The 27,271-nt window shown below is 40.1% G+C and overlaps 3 protein-coding genes and 1 long non-coding RNA gene across 5 annotated transcripts; 2 read left to right on the top strand and 2 right to left on the bottom strand.

Annotated features, from left to right (window-relative positions):
- Nucleotides 1-930: 930 nt before the first annotated feature.
- Nucleotides 931-5,524, bottom strand: LOC115014450 (protein RD3). The gene is made up of 3 exons (XM_029441295.1): nt 5,420-5,524; nt 1,782-2,089; nt 931-1,306 (listed from the first exon to the last, which is right to left on the bottom strand). The coding sequence occupies exons 2-3, from the start codon at nt 2,087-2,089 to the stop codon at nt 931-933; spliced, it is 684 nt and encodes a 227-aa protein (XP_029297155.1). The 5' UTR covers nt 5,420-5,524.
- On the top strand, nt 4,991-20,628 carry LOC115014448 (centromere protein F). 2 transcript variants are annotated; one of them, XM_029441292.1, is made up of 14 exons: nt 4,991-5,278; nt 7,272-7,367; nt 7,553-7,730; nt 8,280-8,476; nt 8,683-8,786; nt 9,085-9,149; nt 10,480-10,735; nt 12,337-12,530; nt 13,288-13,413; nt 13,648-13,776; nt 15,780-15,902; nt 16,869-17,004; nt 17,695-19,175; nt 20,374-20,628. In XM_029441292.1, exons 3-14 carry the CDS (start codon nt 7,569-7,571, stop codon nt 20,590-20,592), a joined length of 3,192 nt encoding a protein of 1,063 aa, XP_029297152.1. In that variant the 5' UTR covers nt 4,991-5,278; nt 7,272-7,367; nt 7,553-7,568; the 3' UTR covers nt 20,593-20,628. The 2 variants fall into 2 exon arrangements, with proteins under 2 accessions (XP_029297152.1, XP_029297153.1); XM_029441293.1 differs by lacking the exon at nt 7,272-7,367.
- Nucleotides 16,127-18,505, bottom strand: LOC115014451 (uncharacterized). The gene is made up of 3 exons (XR_003832907.1): nt 18,110-18,505; nt 17,796-17,949; nt 16,127-16,997 (listed from the first exon to the last, which is right to left on the bottom strand). It is a non-coding gene; the product is annotated as an uncharacterized LOC115014451 (long non-coding RNA).
- Nucleotides 20,629-20,714: 86 nt separating the features above from the next.
- Nucleotides 20,715-27,271, top strand: LOC115014449 (centromere protein F-like). Its single transcript, XM_029441294.1, has 6 exons — nt 20,715-21,091; nt 21,454-21,782; nt 21,945-22,044; nt 22,602-23,205; nt 23,872-24,003; nt 24,674-27,271. Exons 1-5 carry the CDS (start codon nt 20,744-20,746, stop codon nt 23,988-23,990), a joined length of 1,500 nt encoding a protein of 499 aa, XP_029297154.1. The 5' UTR covers nt 20,715-20,743; the 3' UTR covers nt 23,991-24,003; nt 24,674-27,271.

Here is a 27,271-nt window from a genome sequence, read left to right on the forward strand (position 1 = left end):
CAGATATGTGGCCTCAGCTGAACATGAACGTTATCATTAGACGTGTGATTCATCAGAAGCTGTTTTGTTTTTAAGGAATCCTGACGCATGTGAAGGTTAGCAATGCAATGCTTTAGTTTTTAGTCCTGCTGGTGGCGTAGCTCTTTGTCTATTTATATCTATATCTCAACAACTAAAGGATGGATTTCCATGTCATTTTGTGCAGACATTCATGGTCCCCAGACGATGTATCCTAATGACTTCGGTGATCCTCTGAGATCTCCTGTAGTGCCACCAGCAGGTTAACATTTGAGGTTTTGTTTTGACGGCTTGTTCCCCTCAGGATGAATTTTTAATCACTTCCAACCAACTTTTAATTTGCTCGACGTCATCGGGTAAAACATTTTCTTTGTCTAATACTTTGGTTTGTGACTAAATGCCTGTATAATTCATAAGATTCCCATCAGACTCAGCTGTACTTTGTGTTTAGTGTTAATAAGCAAATGTTAGCACACACTAATCTAAGATGGTGAACATGGTGAACATTATACCTGCTAAACATGGAGCTCAAATCACCACTGTGCCAAGTTCAGCCTCATAGAGCCACTCGCATGGCTGTAGACTGTTTTAACAACTTTGTACATGTCAGCAAAACTAAATTCACATGTTTCAGACTCTTAAAACACAAACAACAATGCTTTTGGGATGAACTAAAGAATCAAAGTTCATTAGTAATAAGACGGGTTTGTGAAGAAATCATTTAAGTCCACTCTAGACCTTATTTTACAGAACGTTATCTTTCCTCCTTCAACATTCCCTGTTTTTCTCTCTTTCCCATATTTACATATGCTGACACATCTTTCTGCTTTCCCTCCTTCTCTTACTCCTCTTCAACTCCACATGTCCTCCCCCTCTCACCGCCCTCTTTGCCTTGTCTCTCCCCTGACTCCCTCACCCCTGGGCACTCTGCTCCAGAGGGCTGATCTCTGGCATGCTCCTGCTCCTTCCCTTCATCGCCCTGGCCTTGATGGCCTCCTCCTCCTCCCCATCTTCATCCTCCTCCTCGTCGTACCAATCCACCTGCTGCTGCAGATTCCCCCTGGAGCCTCTCATGCCACTGCCCTTGAAGAACTGACCCGAGCAGAACTTGCTGCGGAAAGTAACGAAAGAGAGGCTCTTGCTGCGCTGCTGCTTCTCAAAGACACCATCCTGAGTCGGCACATCTTCGTTTCCGTTCACCTCGTCCATGCACTCGTGTAGCACTGAGCGAAACAGCCGGGGAACCTCGTGAACCTCAGGCTCCATCTGAGACACCAGCCTCCTGAACCTGCAGGGGGAGGAATAACTGTGTATAGCCTGATATATAATAATGCACACATTTACAGAGTACTTTACAGAAAGAATAATACAGAAGGTCAGACTGAATTTAAATGTTCACACATGCGCGCTACGAGTACTTATGTGGAAGTGTTTTAAATAATAAGGTTCTAGTGAAAATGCATGTGATTGGGAAGTAGTGAGCATACGACTGGATAAATGAGAGTTGGTTTATACTGCACGAGTTGTGTGAGAGTTTGTAAACTAATGTTTTTATATAGTGTTGCTGTTGTTAAACATGGCCCCCATTTACTTCATTCATCAAGACTTTTCTCTGCATTTGAGAAAACAAAGAAAACAAATTAGCATAAATTGGAAATACTCACGTAAAGTACAAGTAGTTATAAATTGTAGTTAAGTACAGTTCTTAAACACATTTCCACCACTGTTCATTTGTTTCTTCTATGTCTCCCTGTGTTTCTCACCTGACGATCAGAGGGCCACACTGCACAGGAGGGATCTTGGCACAGAGGTCCTGCAGCTCCAGCAGGTCGTTGGGTGTCAGCTCGTAGTGCTGCTGGGTCGGGGTGGTGGCCAGCCAGCTGTAGTCAGCTGTGGAGATGGAGCTGCGACGGCGGCGTCGACCCTCTGTCGCCCGCTCCAAACGAATGCGTTCAGTGCGCTTCACCATGGCCCCCATCTCCAACATTAGAGTGTTGGTCACCAACTCCTCAGAGCTGCGCTGGCCGGGCACTTTGGGCTCAAGGGAGAAAACAGCAGACCAAGGAAACATCTGGGAAAGAAAGACAGAGATGTGGAGAGTTATATCAAAAACTTATTTTATACCTGGATGTTGCATTCACTATACCTACATTCATATTTAGGGGTTGTAGTATTTTTGAAATGCAGAATAAAGACAAAGACCAACTTTAACACACACACACACACGCATGCACGCACGCACACGCACACGCACACGCACACACACACACACACACACACACACTTGATTTTATGAAGTATACCTTGTTTTTCTTTCTTTATAATCTCATTATTACGTGACGCTTTAGAATTATTGTCCTTCTTACATTCATGTCAATAAAGCATATTAATTTCATTGGATTGACAAAGCAAAGGGGAAAAAACCTTTGGATACCATTAAATATCACCTCAGCAGTCCGTCTGTAGAAGAATATTTTACATTTTGAATGCACATGATATCAGATGAAGGGACATAATCATGGCTGCTGTAAATATTAAGTGGATAACCTTCATGCCAGACAAATCTTATCAGTCTGTTCAAGTAAAACATGACTCATAATAGAAAACAACTCATGGCTGATCAATACAATCTCATCACTTGTTATTCTCTTGCTCTCATAGAAGTTTAATTATTATCTTACCGTCATGAACTTTGGTTTACAAAGCTGCAGTGTATTGTTGTCAGACAGAAATCCACCTGTTGTCTGTTAGCAGCCAAATGAACAGCAGTGGACTTGTGACATTCAAAAAAATGATAAAAGCTCCTCGGACTGGTTGCACACAGCTACCTGACTGCCTTGCTACCCTTGACGGTCCTCGGCAGACAGGGCTTGTACTATAGTGAGGAGCCCGTGAAGTGTGTGTGTGAGTTTGGGATTGAGAATAAATGTAATCCTGTATTAATAAAGAGCGAGAGGAGCTTACCTTACATGAGCGTACACCTGGGAGAGGAGTGTGTGACTGACACAATTCAGGTGGAGGGTTTATATGATAGCATGGAATTGTTGGATAATTAAGTTACTTTCATTATAATCACTTTTCTTGTGGGATGGGGAAATTGCACTATTTTTACATGTCTGCATGTGCATATATATTTATGTATGTTTACAGGATCTGTGTAATTGTTCATATATATACATATTTGTATGTGTATATCATTATTATTGTTGTTTATTTTCATGTGTTTTTAACTTTAATAAAGCTTTTACAATTTGAATTGTATTTGTAGCGGCTGTTGTGCGGTTTTAGTCTTTATTTCATATATTCTATGTATTTATTTTTGTACATTTTCATCTGTAAAATGCATTGGACTGCCTTTGTTGATATCTGTGATGAAAATATTTCTATCATAATCGAAAATATTGTTTCAACTCATGCACACAAGCAGGCTGGATGCTGTCTTGCCATTTTAAACAGCATATTTTCTGGTTTCAGACTGTAAGGCTGCCATTACACCCAGCACAATCCTTAAAAATAACACAGTGTCTGTCTGAAAATGTTTTCCCAGTTCACAGATGATAATCCTTCAGGCACACCTGTAATTCGCTGACTGTTATTAGAGCAAAGATGTCATAACTACCCAAGTTATCTCTCTTTCTCACACATATAAACTCTTGTTTGTCCCACTGGTTAGCATTTTGTATGCAAGGTAACTGCAGGCTAGTTCCTGGTTTTCTGCACCACTCAGCACTGAGCCACCAAATCCCAGATTACTTTCAAATCCAGAGCCTACCTGGAAGAATGAGTGACTATAATGACCATTATAATCTAATTATAGCTGCCTACGGCTGTATACAGTGGATGCTGTTACTGCTGTACCTAAACAGTAACTGTAATGGTAAACCAGTGTTTACTGATTCATTTAATGTATTTGATTATTACAAATACTATAATTCTGCACAACAGCTACAATCACCAGGATTAAAACAAATAAAAAACATGATAAAGGTGTTAAGGATTATTTATATTCCTATATATAATTTGTTAAACTACCTATTAAATAGCTATTAGTCGTAGTAGTACTAGTTAGAAGTATTTCAAACAAGAAGGTGGCGCCATAGTCAAAGTAACCTGGAACCAGAGAACCAGAGTTTCAGGAATCTTCTTTTTTTATGACCCCATAATCTCAAATTTAGTCCACATCTGTTTACGAATGATAAAGATATGTCAACTGACCAGTTGCACTAGACTTTGTGAATAAATTTACTTTGTCTTAATGGAATCAAATTTCTGTGTGAAATTTATCTTTGAATTTTGTAACATGGTAGTTAAAAAACAACATGGACAGATTAACCTGGATTAACCCCAGGAGAAAACAATGGCTGCTGGTTTCCCTTTCCTCCTAATCCTGTGAAGTATTTATATTCTGAAGCACCAAGATAACTATGTGGGAATTAGATTAAACTAAATGTAATTTAGGAAAATGCCACATGTAAGTACAGTATCAGCAGTAATAAAGAAAGTCTTGAAACTAGATTTTCACGCAGGCAAACTCCTCAAATTCCATAAAAGAAACAGACTTGCCTTTTGGCTCTTATATTAGTTCATAAGTAGTAGCATACCTATTCCCACATAGAAAATACAATTATAATTAAACAAATTACCATAAATCATTCATCGTGAAATAATGATTTGACTAAACAAAATATACACAAATACAAATCTTGATTTCCATATTCATTTACTAGTTTTGCCTGAGACTGTTTCAGACAGACAACACAACCATTGTTGAAGAAATGGTATACGGCCTTTGAGTAATAGTTTTTGTATTTTTCCCAAAATACCATAAAGTAATTGTCACTATGGGAACCTGGGGCTTTTGGCTTTTTTGTAGTCTGTAATCTGTTACATAATAAAATATGTTGATGCAAAGCGGCAGCGTTGTTTACGTGTCTCACAGATTTGTTGTGAGGTCGCTAGAGGTCATCAGAGGTTCATGCCGCCGCGAGGACTTTTCCCAAAACATTCTCCTGCTACGTCACTAACCCCCACCCCGCCTCGTGCCACAACGACTTTTGTGAGCTGCATGAGACGCGCGGCATCTTGTCTCAGATATGTAAACTGTCAGTTAACGTCAGTTGCTAGCTTTGGTTCCGTTCAAAGCGACCCGGTGTGTAGAGAAGAACCGGAGGTTGTGGTTACTTTAACCGGCGGTAACAGAGCACCGTCACGGCTCTGTGTGAGCCTCCCCGGCAGCAGCAGCTCTTTGTATCTCTGAATGGTAAGTAGCTTTAGTGTGGGGTTAGCTTGTAGCAACAGTGCTAGGTTGTCAAACACTGCCCGCTGATGCACTGAGCACTAACAGCGGGTAGAGAAGTCTGTCTCAGCCGGTCATGGTGCCGGTTCTGGCGAATTTACTAACCTATTACATTGAAATTCAACTTTTTGTTTTTTTGGAAGTTGTCAGCTGTCTCTTGTTCAGTTCAAACCTCGTGATCAGTTCAGCACAGGCCAGCGTCCAGCTTCTGATCTCTGCCTCCTCTAAACTAAACCTGCTTTCATTTAACTTTAACACTAACGTTACTTACTACATGAATATTTAGTAACAAGGGACAATTAGCTAGTTTCTGTCATCTGGATTAGTATTTCTTGAGCTAGAGTGGCAAACATAAATCTGTATTGTTTTAGGGCTACGGATTTTAATTATTATTCTGTTTGTTGTCATGTAATAACAAAACTGCCTCCTTTAATTATTGCGGTGACAACTCCTTATTATTCTATAACAAACATGTTATTTTAGGTTTTTAAATATTGCATTGATATTTATCATTTAAACACTGTCATACAGCTGTTGACTTTTATGATATCATTATTTTTGGGTGCCTACAAGACCTTTTCCTTTCTCAGGTTCTTGGAAGAAAAACTATTGTATAATGTATACAAGTTTGCTAGTTTTTAGTGGATATTTTGTGATATCTCTTATGTCAGATATTGGATGTATGTGTATATCCTGTTTCAAAGTTTATAGTCCAACAAGGGATGTTGCAAGTACATAGTATGTGTCTTTGACAACTAGGTCACAGGAACCCCTGCCTGTCTCTATCATGAAAAGTAAGAGGACTGTGAAAACAATAATGACAACAATGTAAATAGGACTTACTTATTCTGTCCCTTATTTTATCAATACATTTAAATGTCATTAAACTAGACTGGAGCTGAAAAAATAGTTGACAGAAAATGAATTTGTTACAATTTTGATAATGATTAATTAAGTAAATTCTTCAGGAAAAAGCTAAACATTCTCTAGTACGATTCCTAAATAGTAGGATTTGCTGCTTTTGTACTTGTTATATCGTTGTGAATTGCATTTTCGAACTGATGTTCTGACAAAATAAGCAATTTGAGGACAGTTTTATTGCCTAAACTATGAATTGATGAATAATGAAAATAATTTCTAGATTAATCGATCATAAAACTAATTGATAGTTGCATGCCTAAACCGAATGCAGCTGGTTAACAAGCACCATTAATGCAAGCCTTGGCTTGTCAACCTAATGAAATCCCACGCTCACATGGAAGAAGTGCCTCTACAGAAGTCTTTGGAGCCACTCCAGGTGTCATAATGAGATGTGTATTTCACTAATACATCTGTCGGTTCAGTTGAGTATTTCTGCCACTCTTGTTTTCAGGAACCGGTAAACACACTGAGAAACTATCTGACTGCAGTTATGGTGTTAAGAGCCTTGAGGCAGAAGTGCATGTCAAAACAGAGTTCAGAATTAACCGCAGCAGGTTTTGTTGAATCAGGCTTTTCTTCATTCCAACACTAATTTTGCTTGTGTTTGTTTGTGTGTGAATTTGTTGGTGTTAACCCATTTTGTAAAGGGCTAGTAAATAAATTCTTCCTAGATTTAATTTTAAAACAACTGCATTGCATTCGCATGCAATTGCGAGCTAATTTTAGCAAAGAATTTTTTTTTTTATGTGAGAATATAACTGTTGTGCAGAAGTTTGAGAATGGATTATTTGCAACTTCAAGTGTTCTTACAACATTGCAGGCTGACTGTGGAAAACACTGCTGTGGACAACCAGCTTCTCCCTGAGGGATCAAAGCCTTAGCAACATAACATATTTAAAACAGGACACACAGCCCGAGGCACAGATGATTAAAACAGGGTTAGATACACATGGTGTGGATTGGATCCTTTGTCATAACAAAAAATTTGATTTCCCGGCACCTTCCTTAACAGGCCTGTATTTCCTCTTTGTTTCAGACTGTGTGTGTGTTGCTGGTTTCTGCACTCCAGCTGCTTACTCCCATAGCTCCAGGCACTGCTTGATTCTGGATCTGTCAAGCGGGAACAGGACAGGTCAGCTAGCAGATTGTCTCATGGATGCATGCATTTGAAAACAAAGTCCTCAAAAAACAAGTTGCCTTTAGGATTGAAAAGAAATATTTTCTCATATTTTTTCATACAGGCAAACTAAAAACCCATAAATAAAACTTAACTCATATTTGAGTTTTTGTACTGATGTTATTTTCCGCCCCTGTCAGGCCCAGGCAGAGAGAGATGAGCTGGGCTGAGGACGATTGGACGTTGGGGCTGCCTGGACGGGTCCTGCAAAAGGTGAAGGAGTTGCAGGTCAATCAGGAGCACTTGTCCAGAGAGAACAAGCAGAAACAGCTGCAACTGGACAACATCCATACGAGCCTCGAAAAACAGACTTTGAAGGTACAAGCAACCAATCAATACAACACTATCATGATGTTTGACCTTACAACTTGATACAACTCGATTTAATAAGCACTCTTTTGGTGGTTGAGCCCACAAGCTCCACTTCTCTAGAATAATCTCCCATTGTACATTCAGGAGGCTCTCTCTTGATATGTTCTAATCCAGGCTGAATGGATATGTTCATCCAAATCATTGCCTGTTATACCTAGTTGACAAGTAGGCTAGCTACTCCAACCCTGTTACGGTTGAACTGTATGATTATTGTTTTTTTATAATTACTAACCTTAACCTTATTTACATATTAACATTATGACGTGAGCGTGCATGAATGTGTGTTAACTCCTACATGTCATATTGTGTGTTTTCTTTTCTGTTGTATTATTTTTTTACTGAGTTGTAAAGTGTGCAGAGACTCTCACATGGGTAATGCACACTTTAAATAAACTCAAGTTAATCCTGCCGTCATGGTCAATCATCTCTGACGGGATTCGTTATTTGATTTTGTAATGCAATCCTAAAATATTTACTTTTCCCTCCCCTGTCAAGTATGAAGAGGTGCGTGGGGAGCTCCAGTTTGTGCAGAGAGAGCTCCAGGGTGTTCGAGAAGAGGCCAAGGCAGCGGTGATCAGCAGTGAGCGCCTGACCCAGGAGCTTCAGACCAAGCAGGCCCAAGTATGCTCTTTGGAGGGCCAGGTAGATGCTACTCGCACCCTCAACAACAAACTTAACCAGGAGGTCAAAAGGTGAGGAAAACATGCCCATTGTACTTTTAAAAAATAGTTTTTCTGGTACTTTCCTACTTATGGGGTTTGTTTGATCTTTAGATGTCATGAAACTGTAATCATTCTCATGGGGTTAATGCTGCCATGTTCAAAGACAAATCCTTCCTCCATTTCATCAGACCATACTTTCTTCCTGAACTTTCTCTTGCGCTCTCTGTCTCTTGCAGGCTGGAGGCAGAGCTGGAGAAGCTGCAGAACAGCAGCAGATCGGCAGATACCACTCTGTTTTCTACACCCTGCTGGAATACAACCTCACCCTGGGAACACAATGGTACAATCCTGTAACTTTGTGACTCCTGTGTTCTCTCTGGTGGTTTCTGTCTTTTCATTAATGTATATTTTGGAAAATTAAACAGAAAAAAGGCAAGACTCCCAAATGAGCAGAGTGGTTATAAATAAAGTCCCTCAGCTCCTGTCCTTTCACAACCCTTCACTCTCTGAGGACTGTTTCTCTTTCCTCTCTTGACAGTAAACCATTTGGGTTCTTCACTTCTGTTGTTTCTGTCATGCTTTAGTGATTAGGCCTTTAGGTACCAATCCAATCCAAATGCTGTGTTTTTGCCCTACAGGGAGCAGAAAGGAGGAGAGGACAGGGCATAAGGATGAAGGGCAGAACGCGGCGCTTCACATCCGAGTAAGTACCATCATGTCTTTCTGCTGACCTATTCATAGGCTATCAATGAGACCCGTGTGGGTTTTAGCGTAAATCTGTAGTTCTTTAGCTCACTTCATGTCAGTTAAACAGAACTTCCTTTCTTCTTTTTTTTTTTTTCATTTCCTCCACTGAATAACAAACTAATGAATCAATTAATTCATTAACAGCTGTTTTCATGGCTTCAGGCAACTCAGAATAAAATCAGGATATGCTTTCCGATACAAAGATGCTTTTAGAAGAGATCTAAAAGAAGACTCAGACAGCCTTATTTCCAAGTTCCTCCTTATTATATATATATATATATATATATATATATATATATATATAGATATAGATATAGATATAGATAGATAGATAGATAGATAGATAGATAGATAGATAGATAGATAGATAGATAGATAGATAGATAGATAGATTCATTCTTAAAAAGCTTAGTCATTTCCTAAAACAGCTGTGCTCTGTAGTGTTTAGCAAATGTTACTCAAACAAGACTAAATAGTGTATTTGTTAGGGACTTTTTTCAACCTCTGATTTGGTGCAGTAATGATTGTTTAGGTCGCAGAATTGCTTCTGTGGATTTGAATTAAAATAACCTACAGTGCCGATGAAGGATCATGCCACCCAGTGCAACAATGTGGCTCATTGATGTTTTTTGACAACAGTGGTCTATGGAACGGAGGGAATATGCAATATAAGGCTTTAGCTACAGAGACAGTTTTCGTAAGGAGCATCACATTATTGCCGGTTTTGGTCTTTTCATGGGATTCTTTTACAATAAGAAAAATATAAAATATCACTTTATCCTTTCTTTTCACAGTTTTAGTTTTCAGTGTTCAGTTTTTAGGTTTCAGTGCCTATGGGTGTACATCTTTGTGTGTGAATAAAAAAATAAGTAAAGTAAATCAAGAAAAATCAAATAATATAAAATACAATTTCCAGTACGGATTTATCCTGAAAACAGGTTTTCCTAATTTGCACTGCTAAACTCCATTATAGTGTACTGATATAACTATTGTACCTTTACTCTTCACACCTGATCTGAGACTTTTCTCTCAGCTTCAACACTTTTTTTCTTATGTTCAGAAAGTGTCACGCATGTGTGTTCGGGCTGTACAGAGTCAAATTTATACTTGGGGAGCATCATGAACCACAATGAGTCATTCTTTAGTAAAATGCTGTTTAAGTGAAAGTGAAAGAGCGTTCCCTGGAGCCCTGTTGTTTCTAAATTTAGCTAAAATGTTCTTTCTAGTTTGACCTCTTGTCCAGGCTCACATCTTCCTTTTTCTCTTTCCTCTCCTCCCTTCTGCAGCGGCTCCAGTTCCCTGAAGTCGGCACAGCCTCGTTACCACGTCAACAACACAAGAACACACCCAACCGCCACCAGTCCGACCAATCGGACACCTTCTCCACTCCCTCGGCTGCGTTTCCGTGGGAACGGGATGACTCGAGGCCGGCAGCCAGGAGACTGTCCCCGAGCTCTCCCCAGACGCCCTGCGCTGATGTCATCAGTCAGTTGGAGCAGAGGGTTTGTGGGAAGGAGACCGACCACAGGACGGAGTCAGACAGTGAGTGATGTCTAATGGTCACCGTGGTAATTTGGCACGACTGGGTGCCTTTTGCACTTTGAAAAGATAAAGATGCAGCTCAGATCAACGCAGAATATTATGTATTTTTGATTTATATAAAATAAAAAATCACACAAGTCAGAAACAATCCTACACAGCCACAGCATATATTAATACTCATAATATTAGTGTAGCGTAATCTTCATCTGCAACTGTGTATTTAGAATTCCAATCCAAAGTTATGAATGAAGCTTTGAACTATTGCGTACAGCCCTACATCTTCGACACAAATTAGAGTTCAAAATGTCAGAATCCCAGTATAGGAAGGATTTCAACTTAAATGGGGGGAAAGGTGATTGAGTGGGTGTAGAAAACCAATACCTTTGCAATGTGATCATCCTGAATCTCATGTACTCCGTATAACCTCAACAACACTTGTTACATAACAGGTTCGTGTAGAAATCACTGGCTCAGCCGGACACTCCTCTGTTTGCTCCCAGGCCAGCTTCATGATGTACAGTGGCTCTTGGTACACTTTATGATTGTGACATAACACTCCTCTGTGTTTGTTCAGAGGAGTAAGGGGACCGTTCGATGTGAAACAATGAAATGCTTCTTTTAACTGCTGTGATACAGAGGGGGAGGGGTGGTGACGTGTTTTTATTATTATATTCCGCTCCACTGTAATCATTGCACTCACATATACATATATACGTTGCAAGACTTTATTCAGATTAGCTTCTTAATGGAGTAGAAAACAACAGTAGGTTCTTTTTTTTATTAGTTTATTAGTTTTTTGTGAATATGTTGATGATGGTAATAATTATAGATAATTCATTGTGTAGCAGCTCTTTGAACACGGTTGTAAAATGAAAGGAACAGGTAAAAAGATACAGGACAACATGTTGAACAGACATTGATTTCATCCCTGGCTTTGGAAATCAGCAGCCTGACAGCCAGGCTTTGTGAAAGTGTCCTACAGAGCTACAGCAGCTGTGCTCATCAATGGGCCAGTCTGTATGGATTGACCGCTTTAATGATGTTTCCAACTGTGAGTTGCTGCTGTGTTGTTGACTGTTGGTGGTCCGTTGTAAGAAATCAAGGTATTCTTGCTCATAATGGCGATGCTCAATAATATTTCCTCTCCCCTGTTGTCGCTCTCCACCTCATTCACCTTTCCCCCAACTAACGATGAAATCCTTCCCCTCTACGGGGATTCAGATGTTGTTGACTCTAAATTGCATCAAAGATGTAGGGCTGTACCAAATATTTTTTAGCTTCATTAAAGGTCAAAGGTCAGACCTTTTGAAGGCGGTAATTCTACTTTTATTATGCAGTTAGAGGACAGTATGTGAAACTCACCCTCACTGAGATTAATACAGCACAGATTTAAAAACAGTGTGATGCAATATGATTATTACATTATATCTACTAATCATAAAGCTACTTCATGTCCCTAAAGAATTGATTTCCAGTTGTCCTCACATGATGAATCAATCTGCGTTGAACATTTTGTTTCAATTGTCTTAGTGGTGTACTTAAAGGGTGTTCTGGTGACCATATTAACTAGTATGTATCTGTGTCTCTGGTCAATCCTCCAGCATCTTTATCAGAAGCGCGGAGTCGTGTCTCTGCTCTGGAGGAGGAGCTGTGTGCGAAGGCCGGGGCGTTGAAGTCTTTTCAGAACGAAATGGTGCAAAGCAAGAAGGAGATCACTGCCAAGGAGCGCAGCCTGCAGAATGCACGCAACGAGCTCAGCCTGGCAGACACACGCATGGCCCAGGAGAGTGAGCGGGTAAAAACACCAACTGTCACAGCTTATACACCTGGGGATACTACTACTACTACTACTACTACTACTACTACTACTACTACTACTACTACTACTACTACTACTACTACTACTACTACTACTACTACTACTACTACTACTACTACTACTACTACTACTACTACTACTACTACTAGTACTACTACTACTACTACTACTACTACTACTACTACTACTACTACTACTACTACTATACCAGTGCTAAGGTTCTTTTATGTTTTTGTAACAAAATAGGTGTTGGCCTCATTTGTCAAAGTATTTCTCTTTGTCTTTCCTGAAAATAACAAACATGTTGGGAGTATTTTAGTTGTTACACAATCAGTTATTATCAGGCTCTTTGAAAAGATTACGCTGGTGTCCTTGTTTTGTTCTGGGCATTGTAGAGACTGTGAGGCTGCCAATTCTCCCATTGTCTTGTTTGGTAAGAGTAACTATGCAAAGCTCTTAATGTGTTAAGTGCTTTGCTGATGTTAGAATGTCAAATGCAGAATCGGCATCACAAGATAAAAATAAAGGGAAAACAATATAACCAAAATGGCCAAATGGCAAAACGGGTTTAGAGAAGTGATGTTCATATACGAAGACACAAACATGCCCACATATTCAATTATTCTACTCTTCAGCAGGGTACACATTCAGCCTACGATGGCAGCAAAACTAATGTCCTCAAGTTTTCTGATTGTCAATTTCAAAGAGAATATGTTGTGTTTATGTGTGTCAGGCATCAGGAGCTGAGCAAAGGCTGAAGCAACTACAAGAGGAGCTAAAGTGTCAGAGGCAAAATGCAGAGAGCATCCGACTTCAACACCAACAACGCTCTAAGGAGCTGGAGAAACAACATCAGAGGGTGAGATGGATGGATGGGAGGCTAATATAGACGAATGAAAGTTTACGAGAAATAAAATAAGATGCTTGAAGAAAGAGGACATTTCAGATTTGTGTCCAACCTGCTTTCCCCCCCCGTTCCACTCCAAAATCCATGTTCATGTTCAACATTACAGTTGATGATAGTGGCTCAGGTTTTGTGTGTGTGTGTGTGTGTGTGTGTGTGTGTGTGTGTGTGTGTGTGTGTTGCCTCCAGGACTTGACGGAGCTTCAGAAGGAGAGGCAGTGTCTGGAGAAGCAGCAACAGCAGGAGGTGAATAAGCTCAACCAGGAGCTCCAACAGGCCAGGACGCTCCACAATGCCCTGCAGGCTCAGGCTGACAAGGTAAATACACACACAAGCTACATACATATGCACAAAATGATACACTTTAACAAGGTAAACAAGCCTATGCTGTTTCATATCAATACATTTACAAAGATAAAGTGTTTTATTCAGATCTGTTACAGCACTGGAAACTGTGGACTATATTGTTTATATTTTGGTTCATATATCTGCTCTGTTTTTTCAGCCATTTCCTGTTTATCTGTCCTGCTTTCTCTGTCCATCTCCCTTCTCCTCCCTCCCTCTCTGTTTTTCCTGAGACTTATATTATTTAAACTAAAGGTCAATAAACGTATCTTGCTTCTTCTTCCACACTTGCTTCTTGTCCTTGTTGTTTTTCTCTCACTCTATGTTTCACTTTCTTGCCCTCTGTGTTTCTGTTTTCTTTTTATCCCCCCCACCCGCTGTCCTCTCCGCTTCGTCGTCCTCTCCTCTCGGTTTCTCCCCAGTGGAAAGGTTGAGCAGTGAAGGTAATGACCGCGTAACTATGTTTGACAGTGCAGAATGCTTTGATTATGGAAGCGTGGAACAAACTCCTAACTTGTGTGTGAGAAATAGTCAAGAGTTCGTAGTAAGCGAGGCGTGAAGGCATGGCTGCGGGATGAGGGTGCAGGCAGATGGAAGATTTGTATGAAGGTGTGTTCGGGCAAATTGCATGAAGGTAGAGATGGAGGAGTGTGTTTTTGCTTGGAGACATGGTGTTGTAATCATTTTCTCTTTTTCTTTGGATTTCATCTACATGAAGGAATGCTGTGGTGTTTATTTTTCATGGTGTAAAAAGTCTTAACAATAAGCGTTCATACCCACAGTGTCCTTTAAAACCTTACTGTAAGCCCTTTGTAAACCACACAAATGTTAACGTGATATAATCTGACAAGGCTCCAGAGAGTAAACACAGTTTGTGTCTAATCAAATCACACACAAAATCAGACTCAACTGCTGATTGTGTGTATTTCGTGTGACCAATTTACACAGCTCTTTGTGGAATTTGTGTTCACAGTTTTCCGTGTATTCAGTTTCACTCATGATATTTGTAAATGGGCTGACAAACAACATATCATTACAGCCTTGTGTGCTGAAGGAACATTTGCATTAATTCTCCCAAAAAACTGGAAAAGACGGTAATATCCAAGAAGATTGCTGTCAAGGAAAACTCCCAATGATATGCTGATTGGATTTGTAATTCATAAACTATTTACACAGTCTCTGCAACTTAAATAAGAAAAGCAGTTAAAACTAGTTACAGATGTCCTGAACCTTCGTCACTAAAATGATTGTTCTTCTTACTTACAATTATTGGGTCAATTAATATAGTAGGACAAAGCTCATACTTGTAGCAGAAGTTGTTTTATTAATGACATCCAAAAAGGTTTATCTTTAAAAGACAAAGCCTTAAGCGATGAATTTCCATATTTGATGAAACAGCATTTTCTGCCATTTTTGTATGAAAATATACTTTAAAATAGTTAGATAGATACTAAAATAGTATCTATCTTTATCACCCTGTTCTTTTTATGTACACGTTGCTATTTACAAAATGACATTAAGGTAGCATCAGACAAAACATTTTTTTTTTGAAAAAGGCTGAAGAAAGTAACACATTTGTTGGATTAGGAAATGTAATGTGATTACTAAAAATTGGATATACAGAGCTGTACAATAACGCAAGCTTTAACACTGTTCACGTGTACCATGACATAAGAATTTTATATGAGCACTGGTGGGAAGCCGATCAGCTTGTGAAGTCTTCCTCACTTTCCCCAGAGAGGTAGACATTAGCTTATGCTCGCTATTGATCACTGATTGCTCTCCTGCTTCCTGTTCCCCTTCACTAGTCCTGATTCCTGCGCCTACAACAGCAGCCATTCATTTCTTTATTTCTTCATGTTTTGTTTTTTTTACCTCCTACCGTCATTGTTTTCCTTATACCATTTCCCTTCAATCTTCTTTGATTTAATTTGCCCGGTTTTATTCAGCTACTGAGTCATAATATCCTCTATTAGCTGTCTCTACAGAAACAGTCGCTGGACAAAGAGTTGGACTCTCTGAAAGCGAAACTAAAGTGGACGGAGGCACAGCTGCAGGAGAGCCAGAAGAAAGAAGCACAGACACAAGCCAAACTGACGGTAACACACACACACACACACACACACACACACACACACACACACACACACTAGTGATGGTCCTGAGACTAGTGAGTCAGTGTCTCACTTTATTTAATTATTCATTAGCTGAGCTGTGGGTATATAAAGAACTCATACATTTTTAAACAACATCTTAATGTGCCATATGCCAGTCTAAGAGTTTCATAATAAATTATCTTTAAATATAAGTCAATTGTGGCTTCTTCAATCATCCAGCTGCACATATGGTTTTAATAAAGGTGTGGCATTAGAGTGCATTTCACAGAGCTAAAAAGATGAGTTGTCTCATAGATAAATTGCCTCCCCTGGCAGTCACTATGGCAAGGGTTGAACCTTCAAACCCTCTGTACTCGAACATAACCCAACTGTTATATTACTAATACTGAATCTGAATTGTGAACAGCTGAACTTGCGCACAAGAAAAGCCGCTGCTAAAACTAATAGAATTAGAGTAAAGCTCGGAACAGCCACACTGCAGAGGATATTAAACACTCCAGAGAAGTTTGTTTGTGGCTGTTCATTTCATGTTTAGCAGCTTGCAACATCAGCATTAATGCTGCCCTGCCTGTGGCTTCTTTGTCTGTGGTTTGTTGTTATTGTGACACTGTGTTTACATGTAGCCGTCGATACATAGCTCTTACAAATGATATTGTTCCTTATCTGGATGTCTGCACAAATACAAACAGCCCGGTGCAAAAATCTAAATGAAAATGAAATAGTTATTAATGGCTATTAAATAGAAATGAAGGATGTCTTATCATGGAAATACATCTGGTAGACATCTTGTAGAGAGGCTAATGTTGATGTTTTAATGACAACAGACACAAATTTCACAATTCCGTCTCAAAACAGAGAGTTGTTATGGAGAATAAATGTTCAACTGAGAACTCCAACTATCACCCTGGATACAATCCACCTTATTTGTATATTTTTCCCTCTCATTAGGAAGCGCTGCGTGAGGCAGAGGGTGTGGCAGTGAGTCTGGAGCAGAGCAAGAAGAGAGAGCGAGCTCTGGAAGAGGAGGGGAGGAGACTGGCAGAGGAGCGAGCCGACGCCCTTCGTCTTCTCAAAGAACTGCAGGGTGAGAAACGAGATGTGGGTGTGAGAGAGGACGCATACAAAAGATTTATCATATGATTATGATGATATGATTTTTGCATTAGCATTTTGGAAAAGGTCGGAGTCTTTTTTTATTTTGGAAGTTCAACCTCAGCTCTTATAATAAACTGTGTCGCCAAAATACAGAAACAAATATGTCCCCATTGAAACCCAGTTTCATAAAAAAATCAACAGTGGCATTATGTAAACAATCCAGCATTTAAAGAGTTAACATTCAGATAACTAATAAATATTTGCTTGTGATGATCAGGATAGATGTTTGTTAAAAGTTTGTCGCAGTGAGTGGAAGAAAATATTAATGTATAAAAAATTTTGGGCAGTTTTTTGACGTGGACATTTTTGTCCTCCAAGGACTTGAGAACTTTTTTCAAGTGAGGCACAAAGGTTAAATGGACGAGTCCTAATGAGTGCTTGACATTAATATGGGCTGTTCAGCACAGTTAATTCCCCTCTAACCCAGAAGGCTCTTATCCCAGTGCTGCCCCCTGCTGGTCAATGATGAGCCATACATTTTCTCTATTACTATGCACAGTTGGTCATTAAATAAATAGATAATCTCTTTCCTCCAGCCCATTATTTCTTATTGCATGTGTTGCTTTTATAAAAATAAATCTTTATTCTTCTGTTTGTATTTCTTTCATTTTATCTCCAGAGCAAAAAGCTGTTCCAGAACCACCTGTACAGTTTTGCCCTGTTGGACAGAGTTTCTCCCCTCCACCTTCTTACTCTCTTCATTCTCGACCATCAACTCACCTCAAGAGGCCCAGTGCCACCACCTTAGACGAGCAGAGGAGGGAAGAGGACTTGGATAAGAGAAGGGCAGAGATTGCAGCATCTTACCCCTCTGACAGAGAGCCAGGCGAAGGCATCGATGCGGAACACATCACTGACCGTATCTCCCTGGATTCTGAGTGTTTACAAAGGGGAGGATACAGAAGAAACAGTAAGGAGGAGGACAACAAAAGTAGAAATGAGGCGATGGAATGTGACAGCTCTGGGACAAACAAGCACTCCACATTTGATCAAGCACTCTCTAGTTCCTCTCACTCTGCTGCTGGTACACCCACCATCACATCCATGGATGTGGATCAGTGCAGTTTGAAGATCTCTGCTGAAAACACTCCTTCTCTCAAGGACTCTGAAGACCTCAAGAGGGAGAATGCCACACTGCGTTCAGAGTTACAGGATACACGTGAAGAACTGCAGAAACGACTTGAGGACCTTGAAACCCAACGACGGGCAGAGACAGAAGCCAGGACCCGGCTGAAACAACTCAGCAGGAAACGTGCCAGCCAGGCTGCAGAGAAGGACGGGCAGGACAAGGAATGGAAGACGCAGCTGGAGAGTGAGAAGGCTGAGACGGAGAGGTTGAGGAAGACTATGGCGGCTTTGGAGACGAAGATAAAGAGAGGGATGGAGGAAAGAGAACGGAAGGAGACAGAGGAGCAGGTGGAGGAGAAAAACAAAGCCCTAGAACACCGTGAGAGTGAAATGATAGAACTTAATATCCTGCTAAAGAAACAGCTGGCGGAGGTGAAATCCCTGCTGGCTTTAGAACAAGAAGAGAGAAAGAGAGAGGAACAAGAGACAAAGCAAATGACAAAGACAGACATAGATTTAAAGAAGGAGCTGAGCACAAAACTGGAAGAACTTGAAGCTGAATTGGAAGAACTGAAGCGCAGCAGAGACGAAGACTCACTGGAAGAGGAGAAACTCTCAGTCGCCAACAGCCCACTGACGTACCTGACTCTCCATGACGATGAGCTCAACTCCAACATTGTTCGCTGCAACAACAAGCTCCTTCCTTCGCCAGAGCAGCACCTTCTCTTCTGCCAGTCCACCAACCAACGCAACATGCTGGTGTCCCAGGCCACAGCTGATCTCATGATCCAGGATGAGCGCACAGTGATAGATCCTGAACACTCACCTCTGTCACATGAGGAGCAAACTGCCTCTGACCTCGAAGACGACAGACAAAACTATCTGGCAGGGTCTTCTACGTCAGACCCCCAGAAGGTTGAGCCTGCCTCCTCAGATTTGGCAAAAGAGGTAGAGCGCCTGCAGAAGGAGAATACAAAAGAGACAGAACGTGCTAACCAGTACCAGGTTAAACTGGAGGCCCTGCAGAGCCAGGTACGTCATGGTGGATAAACACGTTAGTACATTAAGTTTGTCCAGCCAAGGTAAAACAATTTATATTGAGATGCATAGAAAACTATTACTATGTACGAAATCATAACACTTGATTTGTGAGTAGTCAACTCAATCCAAGTATTACACATCTGCTACTTATTGACCTTTATACTTAGGTTTCAATAGAAGAATGGTGTTGTGACCCCTGAGTAGGAAAACATTTAAGTCGGTAAAACAAATGTATCATACTCTGTTCAACGATCCAGATAATAATAATAATAATAATAATATTAATAATAATAACAACAACAATAGCAAATGCATCCATGCACATATGTAAATTCATCATGTGCAGAACCTCCAGAAAATAAAAATGCATGTACTACAATCAAAAGATAAATACTAGTAAGAAAAATAGTAATAAGAAAAAATATAATGCACTCTATTATTACAACAAACTGATAAGTGACCAAATCAAATTGCTCACGAACAGAACCTCCATAGAAAATACATCAATAATACCCATCTTTATTAATAAAATAAAATAAAGCCCCCAGGCTACTCGGTCTGTATGTGGTGAGAGAAAAGAAGCCACAAACCAGGGGACCAGGCCACATTTAGTTTAAAAACCCAATAGCTGATGGAATAAAAGTCTTCACATATTTATTATTGCCACCTAATGAAATAATGATGGAAGCAAATACTTTTTGTGTAAACGGCTCTGGGAGTCCAGTATGATATCTGAGCTTTCTTTGTGGCCCCGACTTAGAGATGACATCATTACATCAAAGGTCATTTAGCAGACGCTCTTATCCAGAGCGACTTACAGTGAACTAACTACAGGGACAGTCTCCCTGGAGCAACTCGGGGTTAAGTACCTTGCTCAGGGGTACAATGGTGACAGCCCTGGTATCACAACCTTCTGGTGTTCCACAAGACCACTAGGCCATCACCACCGTAATGATCATTTAAATGTACAGCAGTGACTCATAGCATGTATTCACAATTGTTTCATAGACTTTTGGTTGAGATTTACAAATCAACAGATATTACTAAATGTTTAAACAGACTTGTGTATTATTTGGTTTGTCTTTTTTTTTTTAAATGTTCTTACAACACAGTAAAGCTGTGACTTGTTACTCGTTTCTCGTTTCTCTTCAACGTTTTCTCTATTCTGTCCTTTTTATTTTCATCTCAGGTGACACGTCAGACAAAGCAGCTAACCATGGCCTTTGAGAAGCAGAGCCAGCACATCTCTGGTCTTTTAGCTGAGCTGCAAGAGAAGGAGAGCGCCCTCCGCAGCCACGGGAGAAGAACTGCAGCAGTACAAGCAAGCGCTGGAGCCGCTCAAGGCCGAAAAAGAGGGCAAGGAAAAGAAAAGAAGAAACCAAACAGCAATCGAAGAGGTGGAGAATGAAGAACAAAAAGAAGAGACAAAAACTGAAGGGTCGGTGGAGTCAAACCAGGAAAAAGAACTCTCTACAAACTCACTGACAGGCGGAGACTCTGATGCACGGAGAGATGCAGGTCAACTAGAGATTGTGAATCACAGTAACCATGACTCTGTGATGGCTGAGACTCAAGCTGGAGGAACAGCAGACGCGGTCGCAGAACTGCTCGCTCTCCGATTGGAGAATCAGCTGCTGAAACAAAGAATAGAATCTGTGACTGTCACCAGTGAAAACCAAGAAGACTCCGTCAAACAAAGCCAAAACACAGGAAATGCTGCTCTGTCCTGCTTGGAGAAGCAGAGGTCACCTAGTGTGCCGAATGACATCAGCACTGACGCACGGCTGCAGGATGTGAGCAAGAGGGAAGATGAAGGAGATTTGGAAAGGGAAGATGGGAGGACTACAATGGCTGAAGAAGAGCTGGAGGCGGTGTCTGAGCTTCAGATCGACCGCCTACATCAACAGGTAGTGACGATGTACTACCTCTTAACGCAGCAATGATGTGACATGTCTGACTGAAGTGACAATAATAGTTGATCACATAGACAGTAAAAATAAGTATATAATTGAGTTTGTGATGTACATGTTGTTAGTTTGTTGTTTTCACTGGGAAACTGAATTCATGTCCTTCCTTTGAATTTAATTGTTCAGTTTCATGTTACATCATTAAAGGAAAAAAATAATCAAACAATTAATCAATACATTCTGTGTTGTCCACGATACTGGATTTCTCTGTTATTTGTTTTTTTGGGGGAGTTTTTTTCTTATCCACAGCATATGATTATGTTTTTCTTAAAGTTGTATTTGGTCCTTCCCCTCCTGTCCAGGTGGAGGAGCTGCAGATGATGCTACGGTCTCTCTCTGCAGAGACCCAGCAGCAGACTGAGGAGCTTGTTATGTGGAGACTGGCCTCCCAACCAGCCCCAACATTTGACCAGTTCCTTGCCAACACGGACAACCAGTCTGAGACCCAGGACCCGATCTCTGCTGTCAGACAGTCCCAGTCAAACCAGCAGCAGACTGATGAGATGACCCTGAGCCAGGCGCCGTATCTGGGTATCCAGGAGAGCCCTGGTAATGTGACGTTCGTCAGAGAAGATGAGTTATTCCTCTCCTGCTCCTCCAACAAACTGCAGGGCCGCATGTTGTTCTCCAGGTAACACACTCATGAATATAGCAAATACTCACATTTGAAGCTGCGTATATGTAGGGTGATAATGTATATATGTACAGTATAATGTATATCTGTATATAGGCTTCTGTTGTCTTCTTTTTTTAAGCTTTAAATTATCTCGCTTTGTTCTTGTTTCACCGCAAGACTTCAGAACGGGAACGTCCCTGAACCAAAGAGTCTCCATCCCTCTAAAAAGACTGCAGTGCTTCATGAATACATTCAGGACACTGCCACAATTGACAAGGTGAATTTATTTTTTATCATCATTCACTTACATACCTGACCTGTTTTAGGCTCTTTTTATATCAAGGTTTTATAGAATATTTGAGTAGAAATCCCAGTAGCTCTATAACTGCAGTCCGATTAGAAGCCTAGGAAGTTCTTCGGGCATAACTGTAATGTGGTGCAAATTATAGAGAAAATAGAGACAGTGTTGAACTGATGCACTTCAAATTAAATAATTCTCTGCGGTGTAACCCAGAGTCAGTGTACAGCAGGCCAGATGAACATCCAGTATTGACTGAATATTGGTGGTGTTTAGATAAAGCTGTTCCCTATAATTAGAACCAAAGTACAGTCCTTTCCAAGAAACGTCCTATTAAATTATTAGAGCTGTAAAATAAATAGTTTCCGTTATTCCTTCAAAATTAAAAACACCTGCCTGTCCTAAATACTTGTCTTTACTTAGGAAAATAAAGAAACAATTCTTTAGTTTACATTTTGACTTACAATTAGTGTGCTCACATCTTTGTTTACATGCAGGATTAGGCCTGAAATTGTTTTGTGTTTCTCTTGACTCAGGAATCTGAAAAGGAAAACCAGGAAATCAACATCTTGCATCAGTCAAATACCTGTCAGACACAACACAAAGAGAAGAGAGATACTGAAGTTATCCAAACGTCCTCTGAGAAAGCGGCTCAACCACTTGCCACCAAAGATTCTCACAAAGTCTCAGGACCGAAGCTGACCAAATTGGCCGAGTGTTACACGGGGAATCCTTCTGAGGCCAAACCGGATGCTTTCATAGCAACCAATGAAATGAACACAAGCAATGATTCCTCGGACAGATATGTCAGGACAGAAATGAAAAGTGTCAGCAGTCAAACGGAGGAGAGTTTGTCTCCTCGCAGTGCTCCAGCCTCTGAACTCCACTGTGCATTCACACAGACTGAGGAAGAGGAGGAGGAAGATGAAGAAGAGTTAGTGGTATCCCCTCCGGTCTGTCCCCTGCCATTAACTGAGGGAGCAGAGTTAGGAGTCAAAGTGTTGTTTTCGGGTTCCTTCCCCATCCCGTCTGACCCGGCCCGTCTGGCTGAAAGAATCCGTCGTAACAGGACGCAGCTGTCAGCCGCCTTTGACGACACAGAGTATGAACCTTATGGGCTGCCGGAAGTCGTCATGAAAGGTAACTTTGTAAGCTGTAAGTTTGTGAGGTGAAAATTGACGATTAAAAACATGAGGCATAATTACGTAAAGAGTCATTTTATGTTTATTTACAATTAGTACAAAATCCTTTAAATAATTAACCGCTGGATAAAATAATTACGAATGATGGCGAGTGACGTTGAGGTACAGAAAGTTGTGGGAGCTCATAATTCATAATGTTCCATCACACTAAACAATTGCCATAAAATAATACTGGAAAATATTTAATTGGGTGGAACAGGTCAAGTTGATTTACATATGTGATAAACAATGTTCATTCACGTATTGCTGTTACTTCAGTGTGAACAGTCTGCTGGTAAAAAAAGAAAAGTTAATTTAGTAGGCAATTTCCTTTTAACAGAATATAAGTGAATTACCAAACGCAGCAAAAGAGCAGAGGATGCAATATCAACTTATTTGACAACTGGCATGCCATGAAAGTAAACATTTTAAAACGTTTAGATGGGATAACAACAACAAATGCTGGATTAATTGGTTGAGTATCATTAATAGTGTTCATGGGTAAAGTTGTGACTTTCTGACCCTGTAAAGTACAACAAACAGAAGTTCCTGCCGTCTGTCCTTCATCTGCTTTCCCCTAATCCTCTTATTTATTCCCCTGTCTCCCCCTCTTCCCGTCCTGCAGGTTTTGCCGACATCCCAAGTGGTCCCTCGTGTCCTTACATTGTGAGAAGAGGTTTGTTAGGGACATCTGTCGTACCTGTCCTTCAGAAAGACCTGAGACAGGAGGAGGAGACGGATTAAAACACAGCTCCAGGTAAACTCCAGAGACACTGAGCAAACTGTTGTTATCAATAAATTCTAATTATATGTTGATTAATAGTAAGCTTTACTTTACTATTCATTACTTTTACATTAAAAGAAATTATAGAAAAAGACCAAAACGAACATTATGTTAGTTTTCTCTGTAGTTTCCAACTTTCCCAGTTTGTGACACAAAGCCTCAAGCTCGTCTGTTCCCAAATAAATCTTCCCAAACAGAGAATGCAGCAGTATGGCTCATCAATACTTGTTAGTAGGATCAATTCATTATTGGTTTTGTTCTTTTGATAGGAATTGTTAACAATAACAATATCCAATTTCGCTAATTCTCAAATACCCTTTTATCACCTCTGCATTGATTTATTAAAAGAGTCGATGTTTCAGTCACAAGGTCCTTCGTCTCAGTCTTGAGAAAGTTTCTTGTGACCAAAAGTCTTTTTTTATTTGAAATTGGATTTTATTGCCTGCACCACAAAAGAGACAAAGCATGTGGTGTGTGTGTTGCCTTTTATTCTAACAATAAGAATATCACCAGACTTATCTTCACAAGTGAGTGAAAATATTGTATTTCATTATTATTGTTTTTTTTTGGGATAAATTAAGATTTTGACCTTTAACAAGACAAAACTTACGTTAGTGTGATTTTGTATCCTGGTTGTCAACAGATCTGGTGGAAAGAAGTGATCACTGTGGCTTGACGATGGACGACAGCATTAATACAGGGACACACTCCAGTCACCAGCAACCTGAATGAACTTCGGACCTTCAAACCAACACAGGAGCAGTTTTTAAAAAGTGCTGCCATCACGCACGGACTTCTGTAACGTGTGTGAAGGTAACTTGGCTTGCACTGGCGGAATAAACACTTCCACTGTGGATTTAAAATGTCTTAATGATCACTAGTGTATCCTCTAACTGCTGCGTGGAGACAATGCTGTCACTCTACACCCACCTGTATATTTAGGTACAGAGGTAGTGATTAAGGGATGTTTGTTGATTTATTTGAAGTTTACGACCACTTTTCCAAAGGGACTGTTTAGTTCTTCGTGTCTCAGTTTATGGGTCTAGCTTCAGCGTACTTTGAATGAAACAGTGCCTCGTTGATGCTTTTCTAAATAAGTGCTTGTCAAGAAAAGTTTGACTTATTTTCCAAAAAGGGTGAAGCCAAGAGAAGCCTGTTGTGAAAATGTTTTATTTTTATCCTTGAGGTGGCTTATTTATGGACACTTGAATGTGTTTTAGTAGAAGGCCGGTGTTTACAAAAAGTTGTGTGAAAGGGAGTGAGCGTGTGTGTGTGTGAGAGACATCAGCTGTGAATATGGACATGTGTGTCTTCTTCTTGTCGTTGCTGTTTGTATATGTGTGTGTGTGTGTGTGTGTGTGTGTGTGTGTGTGGGAAAGAGAGAGGGGCGAGCACATGTCTATGACTCAGTCTAACCTGTGTTGGTTTCCGCTCCATGTATGGTGATGCACACTGCGCTCCCGCTCTCCTCCTTCTGCTGCTTTGCTTCTCTCTTACACTAACAAGCACTCAGTGGTTGAATAAACCAAAAAACTAATCATTTGAAGCTTTATTTTATTAGCAGAGCATACAGATAATTTCAGTTGGTTTATTATATTTGATCAAATATCATTTCTTTGAGTGATGTGACTGTTTTTGGTTTGGATTTTGGTTCTTGCACATTTGTTACTTTGCCATAGACAACAGTAGCCCACATGTAGAAGTACACTGTAGATTTTGTAGATATGTTTGGAGCTGATGTACAGTTTGTGTTTAGCCCTATAACAGAGGATCTCACCACTTGGCTTGCCTACAAGGTTTGACCAGTAAGTTAAGGGATAGGTTCACATTTTTTCAAGTCTAAGGCTGCACAAAATATCGTTTAAGCATTGATTACAATGTGCACATATGAAATAGTCACGTTGCAGTATGTGTAACGTCAAGTAAGGGAAATGAACTCAAACATGTCATCCTAAAACCTTTTTTTGCAGCTTGATACAAAAGGAAAACTTGCACGTCTAATTTTCCATGACTAATCGACAGGAGAAGTGAGGCTATGCATGCAGAGTGAACCACCAATCACAATCATTCTTAATCAGTTAATTAAACCAGCAAAGCAGGCCCCACCTGTCACCGACCACAACCTGAAACAAAAACACAGAAAAGAAAGATTTGGTTGAAAATATATAAACTATAGGTGTTTCCAGCCGCCTGTTTTGAAGCATTTTCAATTTGCCCATTAAAGAAACCTGAGTGGAAATATCGCAAAACAGATTCACACTTGGCTGGTGTATTGATAGAAGGCAACCAAAATGTGACGGAGTACAACAGAAACAGATTTAGCGATTAAATGATGATGTGCATGAAGCATGTGACTTATTTCCACTGAAGCTTCTGCTCCGCTCCTCATCGCTCCACAGAGATCTGGTGGAACCTTCCTCACAATAATACCGGTACATTAAACAAACAGAATTGTCATATTTCCATCAAGTTTTCTACATTGTTTTTCGCTCCTTTAGTGATGTCATCTTGTTGGTATATTGAATAGAGTGCCATCTATTGCTTATCTTCGATGAACCAAATCCTAATATTCACATAATGGTAGTGAATCGAAACATTAATTCACTTCTTTTACGATAGCATTTGGATGGAAACCATTTGGATGAATCTCTAATTCAGCTCGGTCGCTGACGAGACAACATCTTCACATAGTTTATTCAAAAGGTGTAGGTAGGTACATTGACAACTCGTCTGCAAACCATTCCTTATTTGCCGAGCAGATAATAATCCGACAGGAGACAACCATTCATTCTTTCAATTTACACATATTGTTATGCGAACATTGCGTGACATACTTGAAAAAAATGTGAACCTATCTTTTAAAACCTTGCTGAGATTATCTCATCGGAAGGTTTTAGACATTTGTGTTTTTTATTTTTTATTTAAATGTTTCATATTATTTAGAGGTAGAGTCATTCTCTCCTAGCCTTGGTTTGTTGACTCTGTTAGAAAAGTGTGGACTGTCCTGACTCCATGCTATCAGCTATTTATTTGCCATTTTGACAACCCCTTCAACACACACACACACACACACACACACTTCCCCTCTCTTTCAGTTGCCTTCATATCTCTGGGATCTGTAGTCTTTTGGCAGTGAGGTGGGATTGTCTGACTCACTGTGTATTTGTTGCCTTGTTTCGAACACTTTCATGTGAATGTATCTGTGTTTGCAGCTAGAATAAAAGGCTTTCTCTTTATTTAA

Source organism: Cottoperca gobio, chromosome 10, assembly GCF_900634415.1.
Source record: "Cottoperca gobio chromosome 10, fCotGob3.1, whole genome shotgun sequence".
Taxonomy (NCBI): Eukaryota; Metazoa; Chordata; class Actinopteri; order Perciformes; family Bovichtidae; genus Cottoperca; species Cottoperca gobio.